The sequence below is a fragment of the Eriocheir sinensis genome, chromosome 2 (assembly GCF_024679095.1).
Source record: "Eriocheir sinensis breed Jianghai 21 chromosome 2, ASM2467909v1, whole genome shotgun sequence".
Lineage (NCBI taxonomy): Eukaryota > Metazoa > Arthropoda > Malacostraca > Decapoda > Varunidae > Eriocheir > Eriocheir sinensis.
This window is the reverse complement of record NC_066510.1, coordinates 1025635-1044626: the sequence shown is the minus strand read 5'-3', so window position 1 is coordinate 1044626 and position 18992 is coordinate 1025635. Positions and strand designations below refer to the sequence as shown.

General features: G+C 46.5%; 2 protein-coding genes across 8 annotated transcripts in view; one reads left to right on the top strand and one right to left on the bottom strand.

Annotated features, from left to right (window-relative positions):
* The window catches only part of LOC126998371 (zinc finger and BTB domain-containing protein 17-like), a 130089-nt gene that overhangs the window by 53890 nt on the left and 57207 nt on the right, over nucleotides 1–18992 (bottom strand). The gene's annotated exons all lie outside the window — the stretch shown is intronic.
* Nucleotides 13837–18992, top strand: part of LOC126998378 (receptor-type tyrosine-protein phosphatase alpha-like) — a 226597-nt gene continuing 221441 nt past the window's right edge. For all 3 annotated transcript variants that reach the window (XM_050859999.1, XM_050859981.1, XM_050859991.1), the window contains exon 1: nucleotides 13837–13968. In XM_050859999.1, coding sequence (XP_050715956.1) covers nucleotides 13876–13968 — 93 coding nt within the window. In that variant the 5' untranslated portion in view covers nucleotides 13837–13875. The remainder of the gene's footprint in view (nucleotides 13969–18992) is intronic.

Below are 18992 nucleotides of genomic sequence, written 5' to 3'. Positions count from 1 at the left end.
ACTGAACTCTATACAAATTGTGTTCTAGGGTCCGGCGATTTCATCACATAAATCTTTTGCATATCCTGCTCTATATTCAGTAGAACTATTCTTGAAGGCAAAGGATGCAGTACAATAAATTAAACAAAATATCAGGAAAAGTTTCAAATTTAAACTTTTCCTGCACAACCACATCTGGGAAAACGTCTGGGATAGCCCGCTAAACACTTGCCTCAAAATCAAGTATTACTTCTTGAACTTTCAATTGTTCTGCCAGGATTTCATTGATTGCCAGGGGCCGCGGCAGTCCGTGAGAGTAGAACAATATTGACGGACAGTCAAAGATAAACGAGTAACAAGAAGAGTTAACAATGAAGATGCACAAGACGCGGACAACAGGGCACGCGACGAGAAACACGAACAATTGGATGGCACAGGAGACAAGGAAAAGGGTAGACGGAAACATTTCACATGAATACCCTTAACGAGTCTGTGCTTGCAGCGCCCATTTTCTTAGTGTCACCGAGGAGGAGGAGCACGCGGTTTGAGCGGTGACGGCTACACTTCGGCATTGCAAAAATCTTGAGCTCTGAGGATATTGTTGTTGTTGTTGTTGATGTTATAGGCCGCGGCGACTAGTCGCTCACATGAGCCCTGGTATCGTCCTGTGAGGGCCTCACAAGCGCGTCAGCTGCCCCGTTTTCCTGAGGAAGGCGCAGGTGAGGCGGCGCTGCCCTTATCAGCTGGGAAGGACGCCCCTTGGTTTACTCGAGATCAGATTCAGGTGTTTCGTACATGGTCACAAATACGGGTACCCGAATTTTATTATATTTCGCCATATTTCAAAGTAAAAACTAGTGTTCCACTGTGTAAAATCAATGAAATATTAATGCAAAAGACATCTGATGCAGATACATAGATTGTTTTGTTGGATATACGAAGAAAATATGATACATAGTTACTCACGGAATAAGTACGAGAAATGATTAGTGAGTGCTAGAAATTTCCCGTTTTCTCACATAGTAGTGAGAGAGAACGCTAATGTATCATGACAGACAAAGAAATAAAATTACCTAAAACAATACGGGGTGAAAACATCTATTGCAGCGAGTAATTCCGCGGAAACTCATGACAGGACTCCTCATTTCATAAAGCAAAACAACTATTATACATTTTTTATCGAACTTTTGCATATACCAGAAGAAGCAGCAAGAATGACATAATAATATAAGCCAAAAAAAGAAAATCAGGTCGACCACTAACAGTCCCACTTTTTTTTTCTTTACAACAAAGGAGACGGCTCAAGGGGAACAAAATTAGTGTAGAAAAAAAGCCCGCTACTCACCGCTCCCATAACAGACAAAAGTAAAGAGTGGCCAAAAGGGAGGTAAATTTCGGGTGGAGAGGTGTCTTGACAGGGTTGGCATTAAATCCCCCCCCCAAAAAAAAACCCACCCAGTTTTTTTTTTAATATTTTAGATAAAATTTAGTTTTATATCGTATTGATAAATAAGGTCCATGAAATAAAAAAAGTAAAATCCATAAAGATCTTCGAAAAAAAATATAAATAACATCAAACAGTTTTTTTTTCTTCATCTTATTTGCTTGTGTTCTACTTTTTGCTTTGACACACCTGACACATCATCACACAACCACCACGCTACGACACGGTTTCACCAAGCCAAACCATACTCGGATACTCCACATTACACCCAGCCATATCACACAGTCACACCACAAATCACACTTAAATTAAGGCCATCTTACATCGTGACTATACATCGCCGCTATAGTAAATCGTTTCGCACAACACCACTTCGTACACATGAAAAACTAGTGTTTTCTATTTCATCAACCTTTTCCATTAAGAATAAGTCAGGGCTCAACCTTATACTTGCCAATACCACAGTTTGCGATAACAATGTTGCTGAAATTGACACAGCATTCCGAAATGACTATATCAGTAAAGACAGTAGCCACAAAGGGACCAACCTGCCAAAAAGCAGCAACACCAACCTCCAGTTCACCGTTCACGATTGTCAAGTGGTGCGTGCCCGACCACACCTCGCGACTCTCTCCCTGCCCAGTACGCGTACAGTACAAGTCAGTGGGCGGCCAGGCCCCTAACCCTAACGACCCGTGGGGAGCGCATACCCCCTGACAGACCCTTAGCGTACCCCCTGGGGTACGCGTACCCCAGGTCGAAAACCCCTGGTCTAAGTGATAAAACACACACAGGAAACAACACTACTTTTGTTCTTTCTGACTCATAACTATAATTTATACTAAATATATATTAGGGTAACTACTAACCAGGGGCGGATCCAGAAAATCAATTTTGTGGGGGCCCGATGGTAAAATTTCATACGTTAGCGACAGCCTCAAAACAGTGAAGGCCAATGGATAGTGATGGCGGTTTTTTGCCTAAAATCCACAGCTCCAGAGCAATCAACGTATATGTGCCAAATGATTTTTTCTTGTATATATATATATATATATATATATATATATATATATATATATATATATATATATATATATATATATATATATATATATATATATATATATATATATATATATATATATATATATATATATATATATATATATATATATATATATATATATATATATATATATATATATATATATATATATATATATATATATATATATATATATATATATATATATATATATATATATATATATATATATATATATATATATATATATATATATATATATATATATATATATATATATATATATATATATATATATATATATATATATATATATATATATATATATATATATATATATATATATATATATATATATATATATATATATATATATATATATATATATATATATATATATATATATATATATATATGAAGTGCAATCCATATATTATTTAAGCTGGCAAAAAAATTCAAATTGTACATCCGACCAGTGAAAAGGCAGATCTGAACATATAGAAATCATCACCATTCGAAGAAAACTAAACATTTATTTCGATATGTAAGCAGCAAGGGTGATCATAATACAGGTCATATATAAATTACAAACCTAACCTTTACAAAAAAGAGCTAATATGTAAAATTAGACACAGCTGAAAATAAAAAGGAATTCTTATAGGGCTTCTTTTACATGGGATTGAGGTAACACATTTGCAAAGACTGGCTGATCTAAAGTAATATATTTACAAACTCCCAAGTATTCAACAAGTGCCTCACTAAGCAAAGAGTAGTCGGCGTTTTTTTCGCCTAATTTGCTTATCACTTTCTCGACTGAAATGGGGATATCATAGTGGACACAGAAGAGGGCAAGTCCGTTCAGCCGCTCTTGGCCGACGGTACTCCTCAGATAGGTTTTCAGCCTTTTCAATGCTGAGAAAGACCTCTCGGCTTCCGCGTTGGAGACTGGAAGCGTCAACAGAGTTTTCAAGAGAATGACGAGATTGGGGAACATACTAGTGCTGGCGTGTGCCTGGGCTTCTTTGATATTTTGGAAGACCGGAACAGATAATGCCCAGCGCTCCGCTTCCGCCTTCACGGGTGTCAGGGATTCGATGTCAAGCTCGTAGAGCTTCGCCGCTTGAAGCACAGCCGCAACATCCGTTTCGGGGCCTTTGAGGAGTTGCTTGAGCTGAAGTGCGACAGGCACTGCGTCGTCGCCGAACCGACTCTTCAACTCAGCCAAGACGTGGTCCATGAACGGAATGTACACCTCCCGGCGATAGTAGGTACTCCTCAGCATTCTCACACGGAACATTTGATCGCTGGGTCTGTCGTCCACAGAGTCGTGGCACAGGGATGGTGTCATGCGATGACCCCACCTCGACCAAAAGCTCTTCCGCTTTCATGAACACGTCGTGAAAATGATTCTCCGCATCTGTTCTGAACTTGGCAAAAATGGTCTCGATGCCACGAATCGTGGCATATAGGCTGACACCAGGTCGCCATCTCTTCTCTGAAGAGTTCGGGTCGGCTCCAGAGTATGCGCCAATAACACTCCACTACAACCAGTCCAACGAGAAAGCGGGGAACACGTATGGCGATGAGAAGGAGCCCAGCGGTGGCGTCAAATTCTGCCTCGAGAAAAACAGCGATGACAGGCAGAAATTCAACGAAAACCAGCACTTCGCCATGCCTCTCCAGGGCATGGGGGGGGGGGGGGGGGGCATATGCCCGGGGGCGGCACTTTTAGGGGGGCGGCAATTCTAGCCTGGACCTGCCGCCCACAAGGCTGACAAAATAATGATAATTTAAAATAGGTCAAAGAAGGCCTGAATAGTTTACCGTAATCGACAATTTTTGCATTAAAATCAACAAAATATGAAATATTTTCCCTTATCCTCCCTGCAATAGGGATATTAAATACAAATTTTAATTTAAATTAATTTAATTTCACTTAATTATACGGCACACCCAGCAAAAGCATTTTTTATTATGTATACCGGTATCCTATCATCACGTTGCCCAAATTAGGGTCATAGGCATAGGTGCTGGGGGTGGGAAGTGGTGATGGGGGGTCACTGGGAGCCTTGCCCTGGGGCGGCACTTAGGCATGTAAGGGCTCTGTGCCTCTCAGTCCACCTGGTGGGGCACAGGGGAACAAGCTTTTCGCGCTTGGCCGAGGTAAGCTTGACGACCTCTGTGAAGCGGAGAGAGCGCATATTCGAAGAATGAACGAAGTTGTACACCTCGGTCAGTGTTTGAAGAGCGATCTTCACTTCCTTGACGTCACACGCCTTCATCAGTACTAGATTCTGCCGGTGGTTAAAGCAGTGGATTTGCTTGGCCAGGGTGTACTTCTTCATGAGTACTGCGGCACACCCTTTGAATTTTCCCATCATGTCACTTGCTCCATCGAAACCAAGTCCCCTGCACTTGGCCATGTCCAATCCGAGGTCTTCAACGGTGCGCAAAAGGAGCCAGGCTAAACCTTTACCGGTGAGGTCTTGGGCGTGCACAAAGGCAAGGAAGTCTTCCCTTATTTCCTCTTCGAAGTGCCGAATGATGATAGTGGCCTGCACTAAAATTCACTTTCTGCTTGCATGTGATGAATGAGGTCACAAAGATATTTTCCCAGGCGGCCTTTAAATCTTGCTCTATAATGCTCAATATACGATTCCGTAACTTAAATACTGAAAATAAATAAAGAAAATCCTGAGTTCTCCAGAAATGCAACAGAAAGGTACCAGTTTTCGTTTTGACTCACTCAGAAAGTGGACATTTTAGCAGATCGTCCGACACCCCCGGCCCCTCTCCCCCTGGGTACGGCGTACTACGGCCCCGTACGAGTATATAGAATAGATTGTTGGACGAGTGCGGGGCCCATAAGAGCGCGGGGCCCTGGGCACGTGCCCGTTGTGCCCTGGCCCTGCAGGAGTGAAAAATTACATCAGACACCGAAAAAAATTAAATCTTGCCTGAGCATCCCGTCCACCTCTGCATAGTAAAGCCCATGGAACTATAGAGCAGGAATTTTTTAAAGTTTGGAGGACAGCGTCCAGAGCTATCTAGCGGCGGCCGGCCTCGCTCCCCAGCTCTCTAGCTGTTTAGGGGTATCTTAAATATATTTTATGTTTTCTCAATTCATGGGTATTTCAAATATTTTAGTTATTGTAGGGTTTGATGGCAAAGGCGTGCTTACTCTTGATAGCTTTAATGAGCGTCCTCTCAGTACAGCGTGGTGGCGGGAACTGCCCGCCGACTCCCACCCAATGAGAGTTGCCAGCTAGGCCAAAACTCCCACAACTTCCCCTTAAGATTGTGAGGGCAATCTGAATAAACAAACAAAACAAGCAAAACTGACCAATCCAAGACATGTTACCTAACTTACTCTAACATAACATACTGGGTGGGGGGCAATCACTGTACCAAATCGTCCAGCCATCGCGGACGTGACCTATGCCTGGGAGGCCGCCCCGCTGGTGACACTTGCTGGTCCGGGGGGCCATCAGGGTCAGGGGACTCCCGAGGTGCCGATGCCTCCTTCAAGTGCCCACGATTGCGTAATGTGATGCGGCCGCTACCGTCGACCCTTACGGCGTACTGGCGATGTGGGTGAGCCTCCACCACCGTGCCAGACTTGCTCCACTCCTTTGTGACCTGGTCTTGCACCCAGACACGGGCTCCTGGCTGTAGGCGGTGCCGCCAGCGGGGTTGGCCGACGAACTGTTGCTGCACTCCTTCGTGCTGTCTTGCCATCTGAAGTTCCCTCTCGTTCAGGGTCTGCGTCCACTGTGGATCAACTCTGTAGTTCTGCCTGGCCGTGGGGACGCCATCCCGCAGCTGTCTGCCTGTTGTCATCTGGGCGGGGGACTTGTTCACTCCGCGCAGGGGGGTATTCAAGTATTGGAGAAGGGGGAGGGACGTTTTGTCGCTGTCCACGCTGCCCCTCGATTCCGTGTTGTCCCGCAGTATCCTCTTGGCCGTTTTAACCGCTGCCTCGGCCCGGCCGTTGGACTGAGGATACTGAGCAGAAGAGATTCGAGTGGTGACACCCCACCTCTCAAGAAAGGCAGCCATTTCCCCACTCACCAGGTTCGTCCCTCCGTCGGTCGCGAGTTCCTCTGGGGCTCCCCACCTGGTAAAATACTGCCTGAGGTGTTTCATGATCTTGCCGGAGGAGGCGCCGGAGGGGAGGTGTGCAATTTCCAACCACCCTGTGAGCCGGTCGGCATACACGAGGTATGTTTGACCCCCCAGCTGGAATAGGTCCGCCACGGCCTGTTGGAAGGGGTATTCAGGTGGGGGCGTCAGAAGGAGGGGCTCGGGCGGCTGTGATGGGGCGTGCACGTTGCAAGAGTCGCAGACAGCTCTGTGGTGTCGCAGGTCGCCTTCAATCCCAGGCCAGTATACTGTCTGCCTCGCTCTTCTCAACATGGAGTCAAGTCCTTGGTGGCTGGCGTGGAGATTTGTGGCTACTTGCTCACGAAGGGCGTCAGGGATGACAAGCCGCACACTTCCCTGACCGAAGGTGTATGTAACTAAGCCTCCAGACACAGCCAGCCGGTCCCTCACATTGTAGAATGGCCTGAGGCAGACGAGCTCCTGCGCTCTCTGTGGACTCCAGTCGCCGCTGTTTACTCTCATCACCAACAGCTGGTAATCAGGATCCTCGAGTGCCGCTCTCAATACGAGTCCCTCGTCTATGGTTGCGCACCCGCTCAGGTCCAGAGCTGCCACAGCAGCCGCTGTCAAGACTGCGACCGCGACGTCATCCTGTTCCTCGTCCACCTCGTCTGGATCGGCCTTGACTCCAGGGTATCTTGACAGGAAGTCTGCTGCCGCGTTGTGCTTCCCCGGCAGGTACCGCATGGTGAACTTGAACTGCAAGGTCCGCTCCTTCAGCCGAAACAGTCGGGGATTGGCGATGTCCTTGAGGGCCTTGTCACCGAAGAGCTTCACTAGGGGCCGATGATCTGTGGCGATCACGAGGTTGGGGCACCCTAGTAGAAAGAGACGGGCCTTGCGCAGGCACCAGGCCACTGCCAGGGCCTCTCCTTCCACCGGTGCGTACCCCGACTCAGCGGGGGTGAGGTGCCGACTGCCACACAGCGCCAGGCGCCAGCCCCCTTTGCAGCAGAGGGGCGTATTACCTGTGGGGCACGAACAATATTGCTGCATAACTACAAACCCGATGCCGTCCTTGGACCAGTCTGTGACAGCGACAGTGGGGGGAGTCTTGTCGTAGTACGCCAGCCCCTGCTTGGCCAGTTGGCAAATAACTCCTTTAGCCTGCACGAACTTCTGTTGGAGGCACTCATCCCAGAAGACTGTCTTGCCGGTGGGCTTCTTCAGCAGGTCCCTGAACGGCGCCATCAGGGGTGCGGTGGCAAGGAAGGGCGCCAACTGGTTCTGGCCGAACCACGAACGCACGTCAGTGATGGAGGGCTGTGCAGGCATCGAGAAGTTCTTGATAGCAGTCAGGCGTTCAGCAGTGGGTTCGTAAGTGTCCCAGCCCAAGTGGTAGCCCGCAAAGGCGGCCTCTTTCCTGCAGAACTGGAACTTTTCCGGCTTCAGCGTTACCCCCGCCTTTGCACACACCTCTAGAAGTTATAGGTGTGCCAGAAGGCCTCTTCTACGCTCGTGTCATATAGGAGGGTGTCGTCGACGCATTTGTACTTCCGGGGCAGATCGGCAATGGCGTCGTCGAATCTTTTTGTGTAAGCGTCCCCAGCTGCACAGTGCCCCATGGGCGTCCGGCAATACTGGTACCGGCCCCAGGGCGTGATGAAGGTGGTAAGGTGGCGACTCTCTTCATCAAGCTCTACCTGGTGGTAGCCCCAGTAAGCGTCAGCTACGGTCTTGTAAGCGTGCAATGGGACTCCAGAGGCCATGTCGAATGGTGTGGGGGTGTGGTGCGTCTCCCGCAGGCAGCAGGCGTTGAGCTTCTGAAAGTCCACCGTGCGGCGGGGCTTACCGGACTTCTTCGCCACCACGACCATCCTGGCGGACCATTCCGTGGCCTGCCCGGCAGGTACTAGACGAATCACCCCTCTTCTGATGTCCTCGTCCAACTGCCTCTTAACCTCCTCCTCCCAGTGCTTGGGGACCGAGGCAGGGGTGTGGCAAGCGTAGGGCACCGCGTCGGAAGACAGGTGGATGTGATGCGGAGGCCCAGCCATTACCGGTAGTGGGTACCGTTCTGTGTCGAACGTCGACGCTGAGAAGTGAGCGAGGAGCCACTCCTGCAACCTGGGAACATTTTCCTCCAAAGGCGGATATGGCATAGCACGCGGCCTGCTTGGTGGGCCGCGGTCGTTCTTGTTGGCGTGCTCCCCCTGATCTACGGCACCTACTGAGGGCGGAGGGCAGGGAAAATCGGCGCGCACCAGGCCGAGATCTTTGCAGGCGGTAAGGGACAGGTAGATCTGTTTCACTGACCTGACGAAGTAGATGTCTTGGATGGTGGAGCGGCCAGGAACGCTGATGCGGCAAGATGACGCCCCGAGGGTGGGTAGGTGTACGTTGGCAAGGTCGCGCAGCCCCCGCCGACTGTGTAGTTGGCTGGGTGTGAGATCGAGGGTGTTCATTAGGGTAGGCCCTGCCACACAGACCTGAGCGCCCGTGTCCGCTACAGCCGTGGCACGGTGCTGTGTGTCACTAGTCGCTTGAGAAACTAGTATCTGCAACTGTGGCTGGCCCTCCACTTGAGCTGAGGCCACCACAACACCCGCCATAGCGTCTTTGCCCTCTCTCTTTTTCGTTTTGCAAGCCCTTTCGAAGTGACCCAGCTTGCCGCAGGCACGGGACGTTGCGTTATCCGCAGGACACGCCGCTTTCCCAGGCTGATGGCGGTATCTACAGTTGCCACACCACCTACCGGGGTTCCTCGCGGCCCGGGCCGCCGCGATGACGTCATCCGTGGCGTCGGCGGCGGCGGCCCCAGCGACCCGACGGTCTTGCGTGGGACCAAGAGCGTCCTTTTGCGCTGCCTCAAACGCCACACAGTATGCTCTAAGGCTGTCGACGCTCTTGAACTTATCGCAGCCCTGGAACACCTCGCGCTTAAGAGCCGGCTCGCGTAAGCCGGCGACGAGCTTACGGAGCAACATGTACTCGCTCAGGTCTCGATCACAGCCTGGGCACTCGAAACCACAATCTAACACTTTCTGGCCACATCTCGTAAAGTACTCGCACACTGATTCACCTGTGGCGGTGCGCCTGGTTAGAAGCACGTAACACCAACTTACTGAGGTTGTCCAAAGCCTCACTGGCCGTCAACACGCTCCACTGGCCACCCGAGAATCGTGCGTCCAGAGCCTTCTGAAGCGCTGGGACGCAGAGGAGCCTGATGTAGCGCACGGCGTCTGCATCCCTCACCATGTTGAGCTGAATCCAGTCCTCTACGGAACGCCGCCAGGAACGGTAGTCTGCAGTGGCCATGTCCAGGTCGCACTTGTCCAGACCAGACAAGTTCAGGGCCCTGCGTCCCGTCCCCATGGCCGCCATGTTCCGCTGTAGCGCCTCCATGACGATCTGCTGGGCCTGCACCGCTGCTTGTGCGCCGGCCGGGCGATAATTTCCGACCCGCCGAGCACCTGACGCGGGCGAGAACCTTGGGCGTCGCGGGGTGGCCATCGCTGCGTGTAGGTCCTTGAGATCACTGCGCCATGTAGGGTTTGATGGCAAAGGCGTGCTTACTCTTGATAGCTTTAATGAGCGTCCTCCCAGTACAGCGTGGTGGCGGGAACTGCCCGCCGATAGGGGTGGGCAGGTACCGGTATCAGTAACGGTACCAGCTATACGGTACGGTACCGGTACCAGATTGCTCGGTACCGGTACCAGTTGCTCGGATTTATTTATTGGATTTATTGACAATTCTCCATGTCCGATATTTTTTTTAGGTTGCTAATAAATATTGTTATTGTTATTAGACTATGATCGAGTACATCCATAATAACTATACATGCTATTTTTTTATCGAAAAAATAAATATTCACTTCATTCAGAGAGAGAGAGATCACCACTTAGTAAGTGGATATCTCGGTGATATGGGTAGTGGGTACTCGATCATAGTCTAATAACAATAACAATATATATTAGCGTTTTCTAAAGACTCGTGGGACTCACTAACTTTTAACCCAAGACTTCGTTTTCTTTTTACTTGCCACTGTTAAATTCGTATGACTCGTTAACTTTTAGAGAGAGAGAGAGAGAGAGAGAGAGAGAGAGAGAGAGAGAGAGAGATCATATTTATCCAATAAAGCATTAACGAAAAAAGTTTGAATCCCTTGGCGAGAGTTTCTGGCTATAAAGAATTGCATGATGAATTATATAAGATGATTAAATATTGGAGGTGTAGCAGGCGAGAGAGAGAGAGAGAGAGAGAGAGAGAGAGAGAGAGAGAGAGAGAGAGAGAGAGAGAGAGAGAGAGAGAGAGAGATCACCACTTAGTGAGTGGATATCTCGGTGATAATGGTAGTGGGTACTCGATCATAGTCTAATAACAATAACAATATTTATTAGCAACCTAAAAAAGAAAAAGAATCGGACATTAAAAATTATCCAGTAACTCAGCGTCTCCACACAGGGCTCATACCACATGGAGGCGGGCGAGCACCGAGCGTCACTAAGATCCTAACGGCAATGCGCAGTGCCGAGTGATCATTAAGCTTCCCGGAACCCAAGTGATCATGATGCTTCGCGGTACCAGTACCGATATCAGTTATCGATACCAGTACCAGCGAGTGATCATTAAGCTTCCCGGAACCCAAGTGATCATGATGCTTCGCGGTACCAGTACCGATAACTGGTATCGGTACTGGTACCGGTACCTGGTACCGATAACTGGTATCGGTACTGGTACCGCGAAGCATCATGATCACTTGGGTTCCGGGAAGCTTAATGATCACTCGGCACTGCGCATTGCCGTTAGGATCTTAGTGACGCTCGGTGCTCGCCCGCCTCCATGTGGTATGAGCCCTGTGTGTAGACGCTGAGTCACTGCCCCGCTGACCGTCTCCCCAAGTTCCCACCATTTTGTCCTGCTTTCCGTTTCCATCACAGCTCCCGTTTCCATTATTTTATTATTTTATTTATTTATTGGAGTTACTGGATAATTCTTCATGTCCGATTCTTTTTCTTTTTTAGGTTGTTAATAAATATTTTTATTGTTATTAGACTATGATCGAGTACATCCATAATAACTATACATGCTATTTTTTTTCGAAAAAAATAAATATTCACTTCATTCAGAGAGAGAGAGAGAGAGAGAGAGAGAGAGAGAGAGAGAGAGAGAGAGAGAGATTTACATAGATTTACATAGAAAATTAGACCACACAGACCCCATGGTACAGACTAGGTGGTCTGTCCTTAAACCTAAGTGATTTTACATTAATCAGAAGGCTCCTAAACGTTGCATTTCTACTCTAGTTGATATTAAGTTGAAGGAAGAGAGAGTTTTCTTTACAGGAAATTTGTTTGGGAATTTCATCAGAAGTCATTAAGAAAAAAAAACTCCTTTGGGTACCGGTACCGGTACCGGTACTAACGGTACTTGAGTTTTCGGTACCAGTACTACCGGTACTCAAATTAACGGTACTTGCCCATCCCTACCCGCCGACTCCCACCCATTGAGAGTTGCCAGCTAGGCCAAAACTCCCACAGTTATCCTAATATTTTTTTGGGGGGGCCCGGGCCATCTGGCTCCCTACTCCGCGTATCCGCGCCTGCATGTACCTACACCCGACGACACATTCCGTATTATAGTTGCACCACATTATAAACGAGTCAGCAGTTCTGTACCCACTATCCGCATACACTCGAGATTTTCTGGGGGGGGGCGGAGATCTGGGCCCCCCCCCCTGTATCCGCCCCTGCTATTAGCCACACCAGGGTGCCCGCTAAGCACAACAATTAAACAGTGTGATCCTCTCACTAACGACAAGGAGAGACTGATGAACTGAGGAGTGCTGAGTGACTGGTAGTCAAGCCTCACCCGTTCATTTCCTGTACAGTACAAGTTAACAATTTGTATCAACAGAACCTAAACAATTAAGTGTCTGTCCCTTAGATAACACTTCAAACCTTTTATTTTACCCTTGGCTACTTTTCAATTGCTTATTTAAATTGATTTACATATAAATACGAAGAATAAACAAAAAATATAAAACCCAGAAAAGCCCCCCAAAAAACAAAAAAGCCCCCCAAAACCCCAAGAAAACTCAGTGTTTTTTTTTTAAACGGGTTTTTTCCAACCCTGTGTCTTGTCACACTCTTCTTGAAGAAGGTCAAGTCATAGGCAGGAGGAAATGCAGACCAATTTAGGTTGTTCCAGAGTTTACCTGTGTAAGGGATGAAAGAATGTAATGCTGGTTAATTCTTGCATAAGGGGTTTGGACAGTATAGGGATGAGCTTGAGTAGAAAGTCGAGTGCAGCGGGGCTGCGGGAGCGGGGGAGGCATGCCCCTCTTAATGTTACACTATAACTAGGTGACTCGGGTGTGCATCGAGTCTCAGAAAGGGATAACTGTTTTCGAAATTCATGTGACCACGCCAAACAGTACAACAATTGTAAATATGTGAACACAAATTTGAGGTTTTATGACCCATGTTTAAACACATTTAGGTTAGTTATTTAGTTTTTGTTGAATCCGCAAGAACCGGCTTTGCACCGCAGCCAGACTCTGCTTCTGTAAAATTCTCCACCTCATAACTATAACCAGCGTCCTCGCCAAGAATAGTTTCCTGCTTGGTTCTAGAAATGTTGCCACTCGTTTTATCCTTCCTTCTGAGATCGATTCCGACTGCTGACCCTAGCTGCTCTCCTCAAGCCGTGCGCCCTCCCTATTCATTTGGGCCGGGTTTCTCTGGCTGTGATGTCCTGTGGGTCGGGTATTCATTTACTGCTCTGGTGGGAATACCGAGCTGGCTAAGGGACATTCTGTTGCAGCTGGAAGAGGATCTCGATGAAGACGTGCCCGCATCTTCGGAAGTTTTATATTCTCTGCATGCGCGAGTGAAGTGTACTTGAATGGCACTGTAACCCTTGCCTTGGAAAACTATGTTGCCTTACAATATATTCCTACCTAAAATATAAAAATGGCCTTATCTCTACATCCTATTGCAAACAGACTGTTTGACCCCATCATAGCCCTGGATGTTCAAATTATTATGGAGATCCATTTTTGATAACACTATAAATGCTGCGCCAAAAGGAAAAAAAACGACAGCAGCGAACGAACCACAAATTGTCAGTGCCGCACCTTAAAGCAGGTGCAATATAGCGAACAGTGCTCGCTATGATCTTATCAGATAACACAGTTATATCGTAGGGTTGCTATCTGTGTTATCTGTGGCGCTGATAAGTGCACGTCAGTAAACTGTGGTGTTGGAAAAGCAGTGGCTCAACTCTAAAGACGGGGGGCAGATGGCGGGGGTGGTGACGAAGGAGTGGGGCGTCTCCATTGCGGTGTCAGTGGTGGTGGTGGCGGTGGTGCAAGCAGCTCTTTTGGGGGTTACGGTAAGAGTGTGCATTCTTTTTTCATAGTTAACATATTATTCAGCAAATCTTTATTTAGGGAAAAAATGAATTTATGAAATCACAAAATCCCAAAGATCAATAATTTTAAAGAAACCTTTCTGATTTGATACCTTCCATGCTATTATTTAATATAACAAGATATTATTATCATCACAGAAATCTAACAATTATTCTATGATAAATCATTAATAAGTGCAGCACTGTTTTTCACATATATACAGGTTCATACTCTTAAACGCTAATACCTCCGGATGTCACGAACGTTCGTATACTTCGACTTCGTGTTCCTAGAAATATTCAGTTAAGTTGAAGTTTTAGTGTTTTCTTTCTGGGGGTTGTGTTTTATCGGTGAAAGGTATTAAACGAAAATTCTTCCTTTTAAGTTCCTCAGTTTATTATTTAGTGGTCTGCAAGAGGTGATTCTTTACTATGTTTTCGAATTTCGTGGTGAAGAAACTGGTAACAAATGTTTGTTTATGTGTGTGTGTGTGTGTGTGTGTGTGTGTGTGTGTGTGTGTGTGTGTGTGTTTGTGATCACGAGCTGGACTCGTCATCGCAGCAAGTTTTTTTCGTTTCGTGCGGCACCGGTAGGCTTTCTTCGGCGGGTATGATGATTGGCCCCAGCCCGTTGTGGCGCAGGCAAGTGTTTATAGTGGCCCCATGTTGCTTGGCTCATGCTGTCTCCCCGAACTCATCTTTGATCCCCATTTTAGAGAGAGAATTTTTAGTCCGGGTTGAGAGGTGGTCTTCAGGACAGCATGTGGGTAGTCTTAGGCCACTCGGCGGTGACTGAAAAATCCCAGCTTGTGGCGGGACACCGCGTCCGCACGTTAACCACTCAGCTACCGCCTCCCCCTAATCCTTCCGATTAGAGAAAGACTCATTATATATCGATTTCTGGGTACTGCTGGGACCTTCACCCACTACACGCCCCATCCCCCTTGCTTGAGGGGGGACAGTAACCGCACCTCGGCAGCGGAAAAATCCCGCCCCGCTTTAGCTTGCTAGGCCTCGAAGCCTGACATCGCAGAGCGTTAACCACTGAGCTACTGGAAGTGTGTGTGTGTGTGTGTGTGTGTGTGTGTGTGTGTGTGTGTGTGTGTGTGTGTGTGTGTCAGCAAAGGATACAAAAAATAATACCTGCTAAATGCCGCTCCTCACAACACTAGGACAAAGTAACAGCCTGAACTAATTTTTTTATCAGGGCTGTCACAGTTTGCTTCAGCCATTTTTTTTAAATAGCTCAGAGCCATGCAGACAGTGTTGAAACTGAGAAAAAGTAAAATACTAACTTATAAATTAGTATAAGGCCAGATGATGATTATTATTGAGGAGTTCTGCACCGAATTTAACGGAAAATATTATATAATATAAAACTAAAACAAAATGTAAAATAGTTAAAAACATAATAAAACAACAACTCATTGAATAGGAGGTTGAGGAAGCCAGCTTCCTGTAGGAAGCCATAAGCGTCATACCTCGGGGAGAGCCTTCTCTCCTAGCAATAGGGAAAGAGAAACTCCCATCTCCACCCCGACACTAGGAGAGGTACTGCTCTCGCAGGTCCCCCAAAGTGGGGACAGCAAGTGCCGCACTGTCAGGGGGACCAAGCAGTCATCACAGTAGGGCAGAACTCCCCGGGACATAAGAAAGACATGTGTAATCGTATACATCGAGTGCGACCCACCCTAAAGGCCGATTCACACTACACCAGCACGTAAACGGCCTGGACCTGCACGGGACCGTCATGGACCGGCAACACCGTGCCCACACCGTCTCTTTCTCAGCAGTACGATCCTGTCCTTCATCCCGGACACATCTCAGCTGTGCTAACCATGTTCGAGAATATTAGTGACAATGACTTGGCAGTGATAGCACTTCTTATGGAAGAAGAGGAAAATGAAAATCTCCAAAAGAAAAACAAAAGACTTTGGGTACATAAATCATTAAAGAAAAGGAAAACTGAAGGAAAATATGCAACACTATACAAAGAACTGATGGACGACGAACAAAAGTTCCATCAGTATTTCAGGCTGTCCAGACATCAGTTTCATGAGTTGCTAAATCTACATGAGGACACTATCACTAAAAGAAACACATAATTTAGGGAGGCAATAACAGCGAGAGAGAGAGAGAGAGAGAGAGAGAGAGAGAGAGAGAGAGAGAGAGAGAGAGAGAGAGAGAGAGAGAGATTTACAAAGATTTACAAAGAAAATCAGACCACACAGACCCCATGGTCCAGACTAGGTGGTCTGTCTTAAACCTAAGTGATTCTACATTAATCAGATGGCTCCAAAACGTTGCATTTCTACTCTAGTTAATATTAAGTTCAATGGAGTGTCGGTCGAGCTTGTTTTTAAAGGAGTCAATCGTGTTACACTGGACCACTGAAGGTGGGAGCTTATTCCATTCTCGCACTACAACGCTGGTGAAGAAAAATTTGGTGCAGTCTGAATTTACTTGTATACATTTGAGTTTTATGCCATTGTTCCTCGTTCGCAAAGTGTCATCGATTATAAACAATTTTGTTCTGTCTAGATTCGTGAAACCATTAAGTATTTTAAAACATTCGATCAGTTTTCCTCGGAGGCGGCGTTTCTCAAGAGAGAACATGTTAAGGGTGGACAGCCTTTCTTCGTAGGATTTGTTGCGCAAGGAAGGGATCATTTTTGTTGCACAACGCTGAACACCTAATTTAGCAATGTCCTTTGCATGGTGGGGAGACCAAAACTGTACCGCATATTCCAAGTGGGGTCTGACTAAACTATTGTAGAGCGGAAGTATTACATCTTTATTCTTGAATAAAAAGTTTCTTTTAATGAAGCCCAACATTCTGTTCGCTTTATTTGCTGCATCGATACATTGATGTGAGAATTTGAGGTTTGACGCGATTTGGACCCCCAGGTCCTTAACGCATTGAACGCTTGTGAGTTTAACGCCGCCCATTTCGTAATCGAACTTCTTATTTCTTGTTCCAACTTAAAGGACCTGGCACTTGTCTCCGTTAAAGGGCATCTCCCATCTATCCGACCAAGCTGAAATTTTGTGCAAATCCTCTTGGAGGCTTTGCCTGTCTTCGTCAGTGAGAACCGAGTTACCAATCTTTGTGTGGTCTGCAAATTTACTAATGCGATTATTGAGTCCAACATCCACATCGCTGATGTAAATAATGAAGAGCACTGGGCCAAGAACCGAGCCCTGAGGGACACCACTAGTGACCGGTGCCCACTCTGAGTTAAATCCGTCAATCACCACTCTTTGTTGTCTGTTGCTCAACCAATTGGCGATCCATTGGTTTACTTGACCGTCAGTACCTATTTGGTTTAATTTATAAAGTAATTTATGATGTGGGACTTTATCAAACGCTTTCTGGAAATCAAGATAGACTACGTCCAATGATTTGGTTACGTCATAAACTGAGAAAAGGTCGTTATAAAAGGTCAATAGGTTTTATAGGCAGGATCTTTTGTTACGGAGGCCATGTTGTGAATCCCCAATTAATGAGTGGCTTTCAAGGTAACTCACAATTTTGTCTCTAATTATGCTCTCAAGTAGCTCACCTACAACTGAAGTTAGACTAATGGGTCTGTAATTACCTGGTATTGTTTTTGTCTCCTTTCTTAAAAATCGGTGTCACGCTAGCCTTTTTCCAATCCAAAGGGACGATGCCTTGTCGCAAGGACATATTGAATACGGTTGTGAGGGAGGAGAGTATTTCCCTCTTTGTTTTTTTGAGCAGTATAGGATATACTTTATCGGGTCCTGGACTTTTATTTGTTTTAAGTGATTTGAGAGCTTTAAGGACTTCATCGGTTGTTATTTCAAAATTAGGCAATGCATGCTCGAGATTTCCATTAGTACTGGTGCTGGTGGTAGTGGGATGATGACTGTTAGTATTAAACACCGAGGAAAAGTAACTGTTTAAGAGGTTTGCAATGTGTTGGCTGTCAGTCACAAGGGATGGGCAAGTACCGTTAATTTGCGTACCGGTAGTACTGGTACCGAAAACTCAGGTACCGTTAGTACCGGTACCGGTATCAGAAGGAGTATTTTTTTTATCAATGACTTCTGATGAAATTCCCAAATAAATTTCTTGTAAAGAAAACTCTCTCTCTCTCTCTCTCTCTATCTCTCTCTGAATGAAGAGAATATTTATTTTTTCGATAAAAAAATAGCATGTATAGTTATTATGGATGTACTCGATCATAGTCTAATAACAATAACAATATTTTTAGTAACCTAAAAAAGAAAAAGAATCGGACATGAAGAATTATCCAGTAACTCCAATAAATAAATAAAATAATAAAATAATGGAAACGGGAGCTGTGATGGAAACGGAAAGCAGGACAAAATGGTGGGAACTTGGGGAGACGGTCAGCGGGGCAGTGACTCAGCGTCTCCACACAGGGCCCATACCACATGGAGGCGGGTGAGCGCCGAGCGTCACTAAGATCCAAACGGTACCGGTACTAGCGGCAATGCGCAGTGCCGAGTGATCATGACGCTTCCCGACACCCAACTGATCATGAGGCTTCGCGGTACCAGGTACCCGTACCTGGTACCGCGCATCCTCCATGTGGTATGGGCCCGCCTCCATGTGGTATGGGCCCTGTGTGGAGACGCTGAGTCACTGCCTCGCTGACCGTCTCCCCAAGTTCCCACCATTTTGTCCTGCTTTCCGTTTCCATCACAGCTCCCGTTTCCATTATTTTATTATTTGATTTATTTATTTTAGTTACTGGATAATTCTTCATGTCCGATTCTTTTTCTTTTTAAGGTTGCTAATAAATATTGTTATTGTTATTACACTGATCGAGTACCCATATCACCGAGATATCCACTCACTGAGTGATGATCTCTCTCTCTCTCTCTCTCTCTCTCTCTCTCTCTCTCTCTCTCTCTCTCTCTCTCTCTGCAGTGATTTTACATTAATCAGAAGACTCCAAAACGTTGCATTTCTACTCTATTTGATATTAAGTTGAAGGAAGTGACGGTCGAGCTTA